Consider the following 17,628-nt stretch of genomic DNA (forward strand, 5'->3'; position numbering starts at 1 on the left):
ACTTGTGATATTCATTTATTCATAGCAGAAAACTTCCTTGATAAAGGACTTTGAAGACAGCTTTCTGCTAAGACATAGCTTCCCATGAGACCAACTTCGACGAGCGAAGTGATAGAGGGAAGACTTTGAAAGAAGTCATTGCCCTAGCAACCCATCAGCAGCATTTCTAATGTGTTAAAATGCATCATGCTACACCCGAGGAAAGCACTGTGGAGATGATAGTAGGGCCGATTGATCTTCCAGCATTTTTCTGAGTTCTGTGGACTTTGGGCCTGTGCTGGTTCCTATAGAGGACGCTATGGGTTCTTGGTCTGTGGCGTTCAGTGAGGAGGAAGACCAGGGAGACATGGAGTCCTTTGAGAAGGCTTCCTAAAGGAAGTGGAACCTGGACTTCGGCTGTAGGTAGAACTAGAAGAGATGAAGGAACACGAGGAGACAAACTAGATTAAAAGAAGAAGGCAGAATTCCAACCAAGGCACCAAAGTGAAAGCAAGCGTGGGACATTCAGGGGCTGGAGAGCCTGACTCATTCCACAAGGGGAAATGCATTGAGGAGGTGGGAGGTACAGTTGGGTAGACAGGATGACATCAAACTCCAGAGTGCTATGTAAGCTAGGAAGGAGAATTTTAAACATGTCTTGGTAGGAAACAGGACATCGCTGCAGTTTCTGAAAATCTGAGAGCTGGCATGAAGGCAGAACAGAATGTGAGTTATGAACCCAGGGTCAGCATCAAAGTGCATAGGTGCGAAGGTTGACATTAGCTCTTGCGTGCTTTGTGGCCTAGGCATCTGCTTCAACTCTTCAGGCTTTAGTTGCCATATATGTAAGATAAGAATCACAGTATCTCATAGAATTGTGAAGATTAAGTGAGAGGATGAATGGAAATCATTTAGCACAGTGCTAAATGGCTTGGAACAAGCGCTCCATAATGGTTGCTAGTGTAGCTATAAGATTGTTCTGGTCTTGACATTCGATTTCTGAAGTCTTAGGCTCTGGAGGGTCACAGAGAAGACTATTAGAGGAGCTAGCTAGATACAAGGTAGGTAGAGATCCTACAGTGGAATAATATGATTGCGACTGCAAAGGGACAGATGATTTGGAAAGAAAAGTGTATGACTTAATCACGAATTAGGAAGAAGGACTAAAAAGGAGGAGTAAGTGTTTTGATTGCATCAATAAAGGTGGTAGGATTGTTAGAAGGAAAACCTGAGTTGTAGAGGAATTATGAGGAATTTCATTTTGGATGTGTTTCGTGGAAGTTGATGGCAAGACTCCAAGTGGAATCATCCAGTGCCAAAATTGGGAATAATCAATATAACTATCTACATATGTGTTAGTGATATTGCTTTAAAGTGCAATGCAATATTTACATTGTTTTGCATGTATGCGGGTATATGCATACATGTTCTCACAAGCTAAGATATAGTAATCATCTGGTGGAAAGTACAAAACCGAAGAGAAGTTAGGAGACATGAACATCGTGGAGAAGAGAGCAGGACTGGGAGAGGAGATTTTCAAAGGCTTGATTGGAAAGAGTAAGGTTGTCCAAGGACACTTGGAAACAGAGTGGGGCTAAAGGAATTAGCAATTAGCAAGGCCTAGAGAATGAGTGGAGAGCCAGAAGAATTTGGAGACAGAAAAAGAACAGAAAGTAAGCCAGAGATTTTTGGAAAATGAGTACTATTTCCAGCTATTTGATATTGTTTTCTCCTTCCTGGAGGTTTTTTGCTCAGAAAAGTCAGCGTTGTATTAATTCTCTTATGTTTTGTGGCAATTATTGAGACCATTTTTATATTATGCTAAGAAATATTAGGATATATATTAGGATATAAACAAGTGCATTAAATAGGATTACAGATTTAAGTTGTGAACTGTTCATTTTCCGTTTTCATCATCTTTTGATCAGGAAGAATTATATTTATGTTGCCCTAATTTCCTGTAACTTTTAGTGCTAAAAATTCTCCTTATTCAAAAGTTGAACCTTTCTTATATCAGTTTTCATTTTGAATTTATGTCAATTTATTTGCAAACCCTCATTCTATCCATAGTGTATTCATTATCACTACCATTTCCTCTATTTTTTATAATAGAGTTGTAAAATTGGAAGGAGGGCAAGCAATAAAAACAAAAACTTTATTATTACCGTGTTACTTTAAAACAACTATAACTAACAGAGAAGCAATCAGTTTAGTAGATCTTATGCTAAACTAGAAATGGGTTGTTTTTAACTATAGAATATTTACAAATTCTTCCTAAAATTAGAATAGAGAATGTAGCTTTTCATTTATCATGTTTATTTCTTTAGTCACTCCTTCTCTCACTATTTTTATTCTAAAATGTGGAATGAATAACTCTGTGAGCTAGTATATACTTCATAGTTTCAAAACTTTAAGCGTTTTATATACCAATTCCCAGTTCCCAGGGACTCTTAGCCATTGTACATTTGGGGTAAAATTAATTGAAATCCCCTTTTAACAGTTCTCTCTTTGTTGAATGAATCGTTGCTGATTAAAGTAAGTTAGTCCTTGAAGAAAGTCTGCATGTGTACAATAAAAGAAAACCTTAGATTGAGGAGGAGAGAAGTTATTTGCAAAACGTTTTAAATGGTTATTTAGATTTTCTCCCCCTTTTTGGGGTTAAAGTTTGGGCACCCCCGGCCTATCTCGTGAGTTTTCAAGCAAAACAGGGGTCTAGTGGAGGACTCAGTACTGACTCTCCTCCCTCACTCCAGCTCCAGCCAATGGCCACTCACAGAAGGCCCAGGAAACCTATGAGGGAAGATTCTAGATTAAGATGATTTGATGCTCTCATCCACTAAGGATGCTTTCTGCTACAAACTCCCAGCTAAAAAAACAGCCTAAATTAAAGAAATGGTATTTCATATTACAAGAAATTACAGCCCGAGCATAGTGACTCACACCTGTAATCCCAGCACTTTGGGAGGCCAGAGCAGGAGGATTGCTTGAGGCCAGGAGTTCAAGACCAGCCTGAGCAATGTAACAAGACCCCCCCTCCATCTCTACAAAAATTTTTTTTAGAAATTAACCAGGTTTGGTAATATGTGCCTGTAGTCCCAGCTACTTGGGAGGCTGAGGCCGGAGGATCACTTGAGCCTAGGAGATCCAGGCTGCAGTGAGCTATGATTATACCACTACACTCCAGCCTGGACGAAAACATAATCAATTTTGAGGTGGGGTGATTCTGAAGGTGACTTCAGTATCAGAATTCTGAATTCTGGCTTCTCTGCATGCTCTTGGTTTTCCTCTCATGTTCTTAAGTAGCTAGCTAGTCCAAGCATCACCTCACACGGACAGCGTCCCGGGGAGGAGGGCCAAGCCCTCTCCTTCATACCATGCCTAAACCCATCCCCAGCAAGGCAAATGGACTTCCCGTGGCCAGTTTAGACTAATCAATTTCACCATCCATAAACATTGCCACCTGAACCTGGGCAAAATGTATTTTTCGTTAGCAAAGGGGTTGGAGTGAATGATAGTTGCCTAGGGACCTGCCAGTGCCTCCTTCAGTCATTACAGTATTAACTTCCAGCTCCTATTCTGACCCTAACTGGGGTCTGGGATCTGAGGCTAACCAGTTCGTAGAAAATGGTGCTTGTGCTGATTAAATTAGGTTGAGTGTTGGTTTGAGGCCTGCTGAGGCTAATTATCGCTGTAGGGCTGCCTTTGGCCCCGCCCTTTTCCCTGATTCCCAGACAGGTCCCAGGAGCCTTTAAACTACCTGTTGGCTTTGTAGCTCATCAGCGCCTCCTTGTGGTGGGTCCTACAGGTAGGTGGGGACAGAGGCCTCCTTCACCTTCCATCCCAGGGCTTGGGCTTTACATCACTGAAGTGGAACGTTTCCTGGCAGCACTGGCAACCTTTCAGGAACCAAGCATTCTGGAAATGCTCCACTCCTTTCCTACAAAACCAGTCCAGTGAATCTGGAAAATCTCTACTTGGCTGTTCCCAGAAAAGGATTGTTAGAAGATGGGTTTTTACCAGTGCTCTTTTGTTAGTATTTGCCAGTTGCTGTGTTCAGGGGCAGGTTTGCACACTGGCTCAGCTCTGCACTCACTTCCCACTTCTGCTCCTGGACATGATCTTGGAAAGCAGCTCAGCTGCAGGCTCTGAGGATAAGGCTGCATTGTACGAAAGTACAGGTAACAGCTGCAGCTTCAGGGTCATATATATATTTAGAAGTTCACCTAAGACCAACAGGATTTAGAAGCAACTTTCCAAATTACCAGTTGAGGCTCCAGGCTGCTATTTTAATTTCACACCCTCTGTACTCTGGTTCAGAGAGACACCATGTGCCATGAGTACCTCTTTATGGTATCTTCCCTCCTGGACTTCATGCAACAAAATTTGCTCTGTGTTCATTCAGGTCACATCCTCATGACCTGACTGATATGTAGTGAAACTAGCTTTTTAGTAAATTCACATCTGACTTGAGAGGATCTATTTTTATTTTAACTTGCATGGCCCTAGCGAAGAATTATGGGCTATAGATATAAATTGTGGCTTTTGAATTTCTTTAGCTAAAATGAGGGTTCTAAGCCACCTCAGAGCCAGAAGGCTGTGTCTCCCATCTCATTCGCCCAGGCAAGACCTCAGCTTCCTGCCAGCGGATGGATAAGAACTCCTTTTCCTGGTTGTTTGAAATTTATGGAATTGAATTTCAGTGTCAGTTTATTGCTGTACTGTACTTGCTCAACTTAGACACATGGATCAACTACTTTATTTCTGTAAAAACATTTATGCTATTAATTTTATATTGTCATGCAGTTTAAAAGGGAATATGAAATATGATCCATTTTGTAATTTATTTAATTTAGGAACATATGAATTTGATAATTTTAACTTAGCTTTAATAATAAACTCAAGAAATAAATTCCCACATTTTTCTTCACCTTGGGTCTGCAAATCACCTATGTTTATAGTATGACAATCAGATTGTTTATGTTCAAACTTTATTAGCATATTGAAATTTGCATAAATTAGGTAGCAATACCTTGTAGTTATGATGTGCACTGTATACATGAGTGTTCACATACATTCTTTCTGTACAACTTTCTGAAGAAATAGAACTGCCTATTTTGTTGGAAATCTTAACTAAAGATAATGCAGAAATAATTATCTTTAAAACCTTGCTATTATTCAAATTAATGCTTATCTTTCTCAGAAAAGAAATATTTCTCAACAGTAATAACTTCATTACCTTGATCATTGAGTTTTTTTACTTAAAAATTAACACACAACAGTTATTACTAAATAACAAATTTTCGAATTTAATGAGACTAATTCTTTTAGGTTCTTTTGGAAGCTGTTTTATTGAAGTACAGGAATTATGTAGAGTAAACATTGCCTTTATAACTTGAGAATGAATTGTGCTTTCCATCCAGATAATTCTTCCATGAAAAATAGTGTGCCAGGAAAAATGGCTGTGTATATTACTTTAAAAATAATTAAACAAAATTATTGTTGTTATGTTATTTTCCATTTGGATGACTCACTATTTTGTTGTTGTTGTTCTAGAAAGGTATACATGAGTGGAATTTCAGTGCCTCTTCGGTCAGGGGAGTGAGGTAAGTTTCCTCGGTACATTTTGTTTACTTATAAGACATTTTCTGCACTATTCATCGGCTGGTTAGAACTTTTAATCTTGATTTTAAAATACAAAGAATGTCAAGAATCGTTCTGGAAATGCCCAGGCTTCCTCTGTGTCACTATCTCCATTAGGAAAAGATTTGCAACAAAATGTTCACTGCTGGTTGAACTGACTCTGTGCTTGTGACCTACTTAAAATATGGCAACTGTGGGGGTAAATGCGAACTGTGGACCAGAATCAAAATGTAGATAAAACTGAGTCTCGTGGAGGTCCTCTTTAGCTGAGCTGTTGGTTTGTTTAATAGGATGATTTTCTGTCCTTTTGGTTTACCAGGAACTCATCTCCCCTTGCATGGATCCAAAGCACACATGCCATCTACTAGCTTGTGTCCTGCAACTAATTTTATCTTACTTTATTTTATTTTGTGAGACAGAGTTTTGCTCTTGTTGCCCAGGCTGGAGTGCAGTGACCTGATCTTGTTTCACTGCAACCATCACTTCCTGGGTCCAAACAGTTCACCTGCCTCAGCATCCCAAGTAGCTGTGATTACGGGTGCCTACCACGATGCCCAGCTAATTTTTGTATTTTAGAAGAGACAGGGTTTCACCACGCTGGCCAGGCTGGTCTCAAACTCCTTGGCCTCCCAAAGTGCTGCGATTACAGGTGTGAGCCACGCTGCCTGACCCCTCCCACTAATATGAATGACTTCGGATGATAGGGAGTCCATTTAAAAAAAAAAAATTTCCTAAGGTCACTTTCCTGCACTGATCTTGAGATTACAGTGGTGAACTGCAGTTCTGACTACTATCACAATGCCAGTAGCTCAGAAAATGCCATTTCTTAGGATTTAGAAATAAGAATTTTTTTTAAGACTCAAGAGTGAGTGGTGAAGTCTTTAAATAATTGTTGTATTGAAGTTCATGCTAAATCAACTCTTGCAAGTTTCAAACCAAATTAGATGTGCTTACTACTATTTATCCCCACGTCATAGCAATGAGAGATAACAGATTTTTGCAGGCCGGTTATGCAATATCCTGTTGCTTTTGGAATGATAATAGTAATTGGTTTTATTGGAGCATAAATTGGTAGAGCAGTCTGAGTCACTGATAATTGGAGTTCTCCCAGTAAGGCTACCTGTTGCCTCATGAATGATTTGAACAGAAACAAGCAAGATGATGGACTGACTCATTATGCATCTTTCAGTCAATACTTTTCTCAAATAAAGCTGTACTCTCAATATTTAATTTTTAAAGCCAGTTATTAGCAAGACACTCATTATTTATTGCTGAATTTTTAAGCAATCCACTTAAGAAAGTATGGAAAATGTAAATTTTACTTTATCATATCTGTTTTCCAATGAATTAATTTTCTTTAATTAAGTGTGGTAGCTCTACATAGCAGTTGTTGTGATTTATGACCTATACATAGGCTGCTAGTATCTGGTGATTTTTGCTGGCTTATGTACTGAGAAACTTGAGTTGTAGTCTGTAACTTCAAAGAGAGCTCATTTTTCCTGGCCTCCTCCTCCATAAAGAAGAGATGACAAACTATGGAAGAAAATCCAACTAGATCAGCAGCTTGCCTTGCATCTCCTCGGAACATGCACAGCTCGAGTTAGTGGGCATTAACTGAGCACGAGCTGTGTGTCGAATGTTGAGACCTGTTCTGCCGAAGATACAAAAATAACAAGACATCAACTCCTCTCTGAAAGAGCTCACAGCCCAGCCGGGAGAGGAACAGACATGTAACAACTCATGACAATACAGTCTGAGAAGAGCAATGAAAGAAGTATACTCAGAAGACACAGGTGCAAGAGGAAGTCCTTCTGTTTAGGGCAGAAGTAGGGCAGGGAGAAAAGGTAAGGTCTAAACTGGGCCTTAAATCGTGAATAGAGTTTTTTTTAAAAGTAAAAAACGGCATGCATTCCAAATTGAAGGAACAGCAGGCACAAAGGCATAAAATAAGGGTCGACAATCTGTGGCCCGTGGACTACATCTGGTCCCCTACCTGTCTTGTAAATAAAGTTTTATTGAATCACAGCCATGTTCATTCATTTATGCATCATCTCAGGCTGCTTTCATGCTTCAGCGGCAGAATTACGTAGTTTGGCCTGAAAAGCCTAAAGTGTTTTACTATCTGGCCTGTTACAGAAAATGGTTGCCAATACCTGGCATAAAACAGCATGGTCTCATGGGTCCACTCAAAACTGCTTTATATTGCCGTAAAGTCAGCCACCCGCTGAGTCCTAACCAAGTGCGCTTGCACGTAGCTTTACTCCTCTAAAATCTCCATAACAAATGAGGTGCTTTTACTGCATCCACAAATTGCCTGCCTGGCTTTGGAAACATTTCATCGTTCTACAGATTGCATAGGGCCAGAATCACTGAGGTCAGCCAGCCAGTTGGTATTTATGCTTTTCCTCCCAGCACACAGAATAGTGTAGTAGGCAGGATGCCTCTCCCTGCTCTGTTGAAAGGATGTGTGGTTTATGTGTGCTTACAACTCCCTAGAGCACCCTCCTCTGCACACATGAGAAGGACAATACTTCTCAGAAGAGCAAATAATTCTTAGTAGTGTGTTGCGGGAAATATCACTTTTTAAAGTGCTATTTCTAACTTCTTGTTATAAACAACATTGATATCAATGGGACTGAATTTAAAACATATTTCTTTTTCATCATAGGACCATAGAAGAATTGATAGTTTTCTGAGTAATGCTTTTTTGCTTGTTTGTTTCAGCATTTCTAAGTTTGAAGAAAGATGCTGTTTTCTGTATGTGCTCCACAATTCTGATGATTTCCAAATCTATTTCTGTACAGAACTTCATTGTAAAAAGTACGTATTAGTCATTGTGTGTGAAAAAGATTCTTCTTACCTGATGATTATTTTCAACTAATGATTGAACATGTACCTCCTGTGAAGAATTCATGGCTATGTGGTTATATAAATATTTTATTTGGGCTAATATTTTATAATTATGTCATAAATTTAACAGATTTTGGGGCAGTTCTCTTTAATAAGTCAAACTTTATCTTAGTCATAACTTATTTTCCCAGATAAAACATTAACCAAGACTTATTGGTTAATTGTTAAATATTATAACTCATATTTCAAGGGCTCACCTACTATATATGATTACCAGAATTTTCATCCTCAAATTATTTTAAATCATTTCATTATTATCCACAATAGTAGCTCTTTACCTTGGCTTATGTTAGTTAGATTCACCTGGCAAGCTTTAAAAAAATACATGGCCCCCACCTCAGACTAATTACAATGGATGTTCTGGTGAGGGTGAAGCCTGAGTTAAGAGCCAGGGATCTGATCTACACCAATAAAAGAGATCATGCAAAAATCCATGGACTGCATTGTATGTTTATGTTTTTCTCCATTGTATGTTTCTCTTGGGCTAATAATTAAATTCTTCTTACGTCTTTAGAACACTATGATTGACTATGGGAAACTAGAGAAGTGAGTGATAATTTAGAAGCCAAGTGTAGATGAAAGTTAGTTTGGACTCAGAATTTTGCTGCGGATTATTCTTATTTAAATAATTACTATTTGACTTCATTATAAATGACTGATATGCTAACTACAATATACACTCATTCATTTTTATCTTGATGTGAAAAAGAAAAGGGTTTGTTGAATCCACAATTCTTGGCTCGAGCTTTATCTTTATTATCATAAAACATATGGTAAGGGAAAAAGAAAACACTTGGAAATAAGAAAATTCCTAGCTCTTTTATGGACTAATTTTCTACTTACACTTAAATTCTCAAGGCCGTTGACTTGTTTCTATGATAATTGCAGCCAAGATTTATGAAGTGTGTGCTCCAGAACTAATATTTGTTTTACTCTTCAAAGAAACCCTATTAAATGGGTAGTATTAATATCTTTATTGAAAAGAATAAAAAAAGTAGTCTTAGAGAGTGTACCCTAAAATCATGTAGTTAGTAAGCATAAAAATCTGGGATTTGAACCAGGCACAGGAGACTTCAGAATGCTAGTTCCTGAAAATTACACTATGCTACCATCCCACTGTTGAGTGTTAGATTCTGCCTCAAGATGTTCATATTGAAAATTTTTACATTAGTGACTGATGCAAGTCTTTACCCTAGATCTTAAATCATGTCTGTAAGGCCAGATTTTTTTTTTTTAGATCTTTCACTTTATTCTTCCTCTTGGTTGAACTAGCTTTTCTCTCTCACTCGTTGTGCTGTTTAATCATCATGAGCGCATGCTGTTATTTCAGTCAGGCTTGGAAATTTTTTTTCTTGACATGGACCTCCAAGAAATGTGTATAGAGACAGGAAGAGTGAAAAAGTTGGCACCATATAGGAACTCCATAAATAGGGTCCAAATTCCAAGATAGACTTTGTTCATCATCATGTTCTCAATGGCCAGAACAGTTCTTTATCCTAGTAGACACTCAATGAGCATTTGTTGAATGAACGGATGGATGAGTAAGAAAGGTTCTGAGATGTGTTAGGTAGACTTTTCTTGTCAAGCCATAACCTGCTCTTCCCTTGGGCTGGCATCACATAGCATGACCTGCCTGTGGGATCATCAGCCCTTGTTCACAGGGCTTCCTGGCTTTGTCTGTGAACCAACAGCCTCTTCTCTGAATGGACTAGCCATAGCGAGCAGGCTGCCAATCTGTTTCTCACTGTCATGACTTTGCTTGTCTCTGAAATGGTCTCCAGAAAAAACACTTTACAGGAAGAGTTCCTGAAGAAAAATGTATTTGAAGTGAGGCATCAGGTTAGAAATTTCTAGAAAATCCTACAAACCTGTATTTTCTTTTTGAAAAATTATATTTTTCACGTGATCTTGAGAGTGTGTTTATTGCCTGGTTCTAAGAGACTCTCTTAGCTCTCAGTTTTGGTTCTGAAGCCACTTTGAGATGTATTTGCTTGTATTTACTATTGTATGTGTTATGAAGCTCATGTGCTAACTCGTATTGTAGGTTTTTTGAGATGGTGAACACCATTACCGAAGAGAAGGGGAGAAGCACAGAGGAAGGAGACTGTGAAAGTGACTCCTTGGAGGTAATGACTTAGGTGTCCATTTACTTTTACGGGTTCATTTTGAAACAAACTGTTTAAAGCCTTACTGAGGCAGGAGGCAGGGTGGGTTGATGGGTGTGTGAGGGGTAGGAGACTGTCTTTAAGCTTTCCTTTAATGTTAAAAGCACCTTCTGGAATTTCTTTGGTAAAAAAGGGCTAAAAAGTAAACATGGGAGAATTCTTATTCCGCAGCACTGAGCGTTAGCATTTTCCTTACCTGATAGCGAGTAATTATGCTGTATCTACGACAGTGTCAATGCCTGGGCCACGGTGCCCTTACACATTTTCCACTCTCTTCTGAGATATGTACAGTTCAGACAAAGAAGATTCAGTGAAGATTCTGGTTGATAGCACCCTCGTGGCAGGCATTAATATGCTACACAGAGAACCTGAAACCATGGAAGATTAATGGATTTAAGAGAGGAGGGAATAATGATGACTTCAAATGTTGTTCCTCTCAACTGGAATCCTTTTACTAATGTCTAGTGGACACAGAGCACTATGGATAACTACTTTCATATGATTTTTATTTTTATTTTGGTACAGACTTGGTCTAGTTATGTTGCCCAGACTGCTCTTGAATTTCTGGGCTCAAGCAATTCTCCCACCTCAGCCTCCCAAAGCACTGAAATTATAGGCATGAGCCACTGCACCTGACTGTTGGGTACCTACTTTTAGTTTGTGTCCATTTTCTCTGCCATGTCTGCTGTGTGAAGAAGAGCCTTCCTGCACTGCAAGGACCGATGCTGGAGTGTGCCAAGAATGCTGACTCCAGCATCTTCAGTGTCTGAAGGATGACACTTCTTCAGGCTTGACACATGGCCACCATTTTCTCCAAGCCCTTCCCAGTGTTTTACTTGGGAGGGAACTCTGAATCCAAGTATCTTAGTCCATTGGGCTGCTATAACAAAATACCGTAAACAATGTGACTTATAAACAGCAGATGTTTATTTTCTTATAGTTCTGGAGGCTGGGAAGTTCAAGATCAAGGTGCTGGTAGATTCAGTGTCTGGTGAGGGCCTGTTTCTCATAGAAGGTGCCCTCTGGCTGTGTCCTTACATGGTAGAAGAAGCTGGCTAGCTCTCTGTGGTCTCTCTTACAAGGCCACTAAAGTTACTCTACTCTGCCTTCATGACCTAATCGCTTCCCAAAGGCCTCACCTCCTAATAACTATCTCCTTGGGCTTATGATTTCAACATAGGAATTTGGGGAAGACACAAATATTCAGCCCATAGCACCAAGCCACGCTGCTGTATTTTTAATGTTATTATATTTTTAATGTTAAAGTGAAATCGAAGAAACTATAGCTCACCAGTCTAATTGGCACACTTATTTATTAGATCACTTTGATAATGTCATCTCATAAACTTAAATTTTTGCAAAAATCAGTAAGGTAACAGTTGAGAAAAAATTTTAATATAATTGTTTGTTTTTTGAGACCAGCTCTTGCTGTGTTACCTGGGCTGGAGTGCAGTGGCACAATCATGGTTCATTGTAGCCTCCTGACTCCTGGGGTCAAGCAATCCTCCCACTTCAGCCAAAGCATGCCATCACACCCAGCTAACTTTTTTTTTTTTTTTTTTTGGTGGAGACAGGGTCTCACTTTGTCGTTCAGGTTGTTCTTGAACTCCTGGGCTCAAGCGGTCTTCCCACCTCAGCCTCCCAAAGTGCTGAGATTATAGGGATGAGCACACACCTAGCCTATAATAACTAGTTGTTAACTCTGTCTGTAGTTAAGTTCTATGATTATCTGGCAATTGTATCGCTTTGATATTTGTAGTTAAGCCTAAGACTCTTTCATTGAAGTTGTAAAAAGATGACAGACCTAACTTGGAAAAAAGAAAATTTCCTATGCATTAGCTTGCTGTCTATAGATGTAATAGATAATGCTTATTATTTATATGTTTTAGATGTTACAATTTTTTATTTTCTTATTCAAGCAATTGTTAGGAATTAGCTTTCTTGATTCCTGCTTCAGTACTCTTTTGATTATACCTTGTTATCTCTGTTTTTGTGTTAAATTTTGCATCACTTGATAAGCAGCAATTTGCCAAGGTAAAACTTAAAGAAGTTGACAATGAAACAATTCTGTCAATAATATAGAATTGTGAAGGAGATGACTTCATAAAGTCTGCTGCAATGTTACAAATTTATGGCCTTTTCTTAAAAAAGCCAGAGATAGCTAGCCTTTGTTTCATATCCTCCTTTCAGGAACTAAATGCATCTAACTAAACATACACATAGCCAGCCAGGCTGTGGTAACCATATTACAAAAGGTTGGTCTTTATAGCCAATTGAATCAACAGTTCACACGCTCTACTCTGGGAACTACCCTAAAAAACATATGCATAGCTTAATACAGATTTAATTGCCTTAAAATATAGTTCGCTGATGTTTCGAAGCCCCAGGTTCCTATAATGTAAAGGAGAAAAGGGGTGAAGACTTTTCAAAGAGCTAGAGGGGACCCAGTCCTAGATCCCCTATTCTGTATGCAGTAGTATTTGGGGTGAGCTTTGTGAGAGACCCTTCCTAATTAGGCAATTATTATGCAAGCACTGTGAACACTCTCACCAACTGAATAAGGAGAGAGGGAACTGCTAAGGATTCTTCCTAGTAATATCCACAGGGTTTTAGTCAGTCTCTGTCCTCACAAAACACAGCTTATACCATATTGCTGTGTTTCATGAAAGTGCTCCTAACAGCCTTTTCAAGTAAGTACCGGGATTCTATTTTAACGTTAGAAAACATTCTGAGGTCGGGCACAGTGGCTCACGCCTGTAATCCCAGCACATTGGGAGACTGAGGTGGGTGGATTTCTTGAGGCCAGGAGTTCAAGACCAACCTGGCCAGCATGGTGAACCTTGTCTCTACTTAGCTGAGCATGGTGGTGTGCATTTGTAATCCTAGCTACTTGGGAGGCTGAGGCAGGAGAATCACTTGAACCTGGGAGGTAGAGGTTGCAATGAGCTGAGATCACACCACTGCACTCCAGCCTGGGCCACAGAGTGAGACTTGATGTCAAAAAAAGAAAGAAAGAAAGAAAGAAAACATTCTTACATTTCTATCCTTTACATTTCATTAAAATAACGTAAAATTTCTGACACAGAATGGCTTCTACAGTATTCTCAATGGACTTTAGATCCTATAGGAAGAATTCAAGCAGACTGGTTTCAAGAATCTTCGCTTAATTTGCTATTGTGCCAGCTGGTGATATTGCTGATGTTTTCCTGGGTGTTCTGTTAGCATCACATGAATGAATGTGTGTTTACAGGGATGCTCTGGGCTGGAGGATGCTGAGATCCATCATGGCTCTCCCTCTCCCTGAATGTCCTTTCCTAGCCAGGGCACCTTTCCAATATGAATTATTAAACCTTAACTTACATTTTTGCATATTATAACTCTCCTTTATATATTTAGTTACATTTCTTAGATGTTTTCAACATTCTTCATTAAAGTTATTTTATCAGCATCCTGCATACTTGATTAAAATGAATTCTTTAATTTCATTACTATAACCTGAACTCAAACTTCAGCCCATGAATAACAAACTAAAAATAATTCCTCCACTTCCCATTCTTTACAGTGGAAACAAGAAGAATTACTGTAGAGATCATCTTAACACAGTACTTAAGATTTGTATGCAGAATAATTATTTTCTGATGTTTACCTCAATTGAGGGTAGAATTAAAATTGTTTCAATATTATGTGTCAATTATTCCTGAAGCCTTTGGCTACCTTGGCCCAGAACAAAATAAAAATGTTGGAAAGGTCAGATGATGAGGTAATGCTACTTAGTATTTTTAACTTCACTTAGGATGTTGTCAGCAGTCAGCAAACAGTAACTATTAATGTGGTTCTATAAACTACAAATGTGAAACCAATTCCTAGAATTTGAAAAACTTCTTAGAAGCCCAAGGGAAGATCTGCTGCTTTTCGTTCTGATTGGAACAATAAGGTTCATTTGAAGCAGTACTGCTGTGGGAGGGATTCAGCCTCTTTCAGGTCACCAGCCCCTTCTTCCTTCTGACTCAAGCTGGATCTACTAAGAACTCCAGGCTGGGGTCAGGAGCCCTGGGTTCTGGTTTTGACTTTGCCAGCAGTCAGTTTCATAACCCCGGAGAAAGTTCATACTCCTGCTGGGCTAAGATGACTTCATTCCTTAAGTTATAGTTGAAAAGAAGAGTTTTTTCTTGGGGTTGGGGGGTGAGACAGAGTCTCGCTCTGTCACCCAGGCTGGAGTGCAGTGGTGTGATCTTGGCTTCTGCAGCCTCTGCCCTCTGAGTTCAAGCAGTTCTCCCACCTCAGCCTCCTGAATAGCTGGGATTACAGGCACCCACCATCGTGTCCAGCTAATTTTTGTGTTTTTAGTAGAGATGGGGTTTTACCATGTTGTCCAGGCTGGTCTTGAACTTCTGACCTCAGGTGACCCACCCGCCTCAGCATCCCAAAGTGCTGGGATTACAGGCATGAGCCACCACGCTCAACCAATAGCAAGAAGATATTTAACATCCTTTCCTACCTCTAATTTTTAATAATATTCAAGATTGGTATAAATTGTACAAGGTTATTTCAAATATAAGGCAATACCACTTCTCAGAGAAGGACTTTTCTGTCTTTTAACAGAAAGAAAATCAATTTCTTTTGATTCAAGGCTATGTTTTTTGATTCAAGGATGTATTTTGACATGGAAGCATCATGAACCCAAATCTTAAGTAATTTAATATGTCATTATTATAATACATGTATATTGAAATCATCAAACAAGTGATCAGAGTTAACCAGCCTAGGTCTCCATTGTTCTTCCTGCCTTCCATGTCTTCAGTAAGAGTAAAGGCATCTACCCAGTAACCCAAGCCAGATAGCTGAGAAACCTCTACCCAGTCCCCTCGTAATCTCTCAAGCCCGTTCTCTCCTGCGGCCCCTTCATTTCATCTTCTCAGTCACTCCCCTGATCTCAGGTCCTCATCCTCTATCGTAGCCTAACCATGTCTCATGCTTTGTCTCTGTTATCATCAGAGAAATCTCTCATACAGATTTAATCCTGTGACTCCCCAAATTAAAAAACTTTGATGCTCCTTTTTTTTAAATTTTTATTTTATTTTTGATACAGAGTCTCTCTCTGTCATCTAGGCAGGAGAGGAGTGGCGCAATCCCGGCTCACTGCTACCTCTGCCTCCCGGGTTCAAGCGATTCTCCTGCCTCAGCCTCCTGAGTAGCTGGGACTACAGGCATATGCCACCACACCCAGCTAATTTTTTGTATTTTTAGTAGAGATGGAGTTTCACAGTGTTGGCCAGGCTGGCCTTGAACTCCTGACCTCAGGTGATCTGCCCGCCTCGGCCTGCCAAAGTGCTGGGATTACAGACGTGAGCCACCGCACCCAGCCAACGCTACTTTTTGTAGACAGAGGTATTTGCACCGTCCAACGTTCTCACTCCCCTGGCTGTAATTTCCCCTTTCCTTTGACCCTGTGGTCCAGCAGTGCCAAATTCCTTTCTACATTCCAGTCGGCCATGCTTCTCCAGCCTCTGGGCTTGGCATGCAGACACCTAACCTTGCAAGCTTTTCTGCTCTGTCCCACTTCATGACCAGAGCATTATTTTTTCAGATCCAGGTCCTGTGTCCTTTTCTCTTTGAATCATTTCTCAACTCCCCTTCTTGCTTTTATCTGTTCTCGTGTCATTTTGGCCCACTCCTCTGGCCGAGCTCTTCTCAGTGCATTGTAATCTGGTAGCCTGCACTGGACTGGACTGTTAACGTTCCATGGCAGGACGGTGGCTTTATGCCCTTTTTTTTTTCTGAGATGGAGTCTCACTCTGTTGCCAGGCTGGAGTGCAGTGGTGCAATCTTGGCTCACTGCAACCTCCACCTCCCGGGTTCAAGCGATTCTTCTGCTTCAGCCTCCCAGGTAGATGGGACTACAGGCATGCACCACCCCGCCCGGCTAATTTTTGTATTTTTAGTAGAGATGGGGTTTCTCCATATTGGCCAGGCTGGTCTCGAACTTCTGACCTTGTGATCCACCCGCCTCAGCCTCCCAAACTGCTGGGATTACAGATGTGAGCCACCGCACCTGGCCTATGCCCTTTTCAATCACATGACCTCACATGGTGCCAGGTGTCCAAGCAGAAGAGATTCAATCTGAAGGGTTTGAAGCTAGGCAGTGACAAAACCAGAGTTGTTTTAATATTAGGTTGGAGCAATAATGGTGAAAACCACAATTACTTTTGTGTCAACCTAATATCTCAAACTGGGAGGAGAAAGATATGGATGGAAGAAGGCCTTTAATCCATGTGGACTTCTCTGCTTGAGCCCGAGAGGTCAAGTCTGCAGTAAGCTAGGATTGTGCCACTGCAATCCAGCCTTGGCGACAGAGTCAGACCCTATCTAAAACAATTTTTGTTTGACTCAAATATCTGCAGGATGATGAAAGACCTTACTATTTTCTTCTCTGATGATTGGCCTCATATACCTTAGCAATTATAGTTTAAAATTTGTTTCAATCAGTTTGGAATCATCATGTAGCAAACTTTTTTTTTTTAACATCCTATATCTATTTTTGTACAGATATGAAGCTGAATACCCACAGTTACTTCTCTGCCTGAGAAACCACATGACTTATAGTGTCATATGATATGAGTGTCAATTTGTTATTCATTCATTCATTCTGTTGGGAGCGGGGAAAAGTCTTTTTCCTCTACCAACTTACATTCAGTGGTCAGGGGCCTGCAAATTCACTGACAAAAGACAAGCTAAGAGGAGAATAGACAAACTTTATTCTTTCGTTTAGTTTTGTTTTGTTTTTGAGACAGAGTCTCGCGCTTTCCCCCAGGCTGGAGTGCAGTGGTGCGATCTCAGCTCATTGCAGCCTCGATCTCTTGGGCTCAAGTGATGTTCCCACCTTAGCCTCCTGAGTAGCTGGAACTACAGTTGGGCGACACTACACCTGACTAAT

At 40.0% G+C, this 17,628-nt stretch overlaps 1 protein-coding gene across 2 annotated transcripts in view; it reads left to right on the forward strand.

Moving 5' to 3' along the window:
* The window catches only part of MAP3K5 (mitogen-activated protein kinase kinase kinase 5), a 234,775-nt gene that overhangs the window by 140,637 nt on the left and 76,510 nt on the right, over positions 1-17,628 (forward strand). For both annotated transcript variants that reach the window (XM_021670832.2, XM_021670831.2), the window contains exons 12-14: positions 5,533-5,582; positions 8,344-8,439; positions 10,574-10,655. In XM_021670832.2, coding sequence (XP_021526507.1) covers positions 5,533-5,582; positions 8,344-8,439; positions 10,574-10,655 — 228 coding nt within the window. The remainder of the gene's footprint in view (positions 1-5,532; positions 5,583-8,343; positions 8,440-10,573; positions 10,656-17,628) is intronic.

This window comes from Aotus nancymaae, unplaced genomic scaffold, assembly GCF_030222135.1.
Source record: "Aotus nancymaae isolate 86718 unplaced genomic scaffold, 86718_ANA_hifiasm-v0.15.2.pri h1tg000040l, whole genome shotgun sequence".
Taxonomy (NCBI): domain Eukaryota; kingdom Metazoa; phylum Chordata; class Mammalia; order Primates; family Aotidae; genus Aotus; species Aotus nancymaae.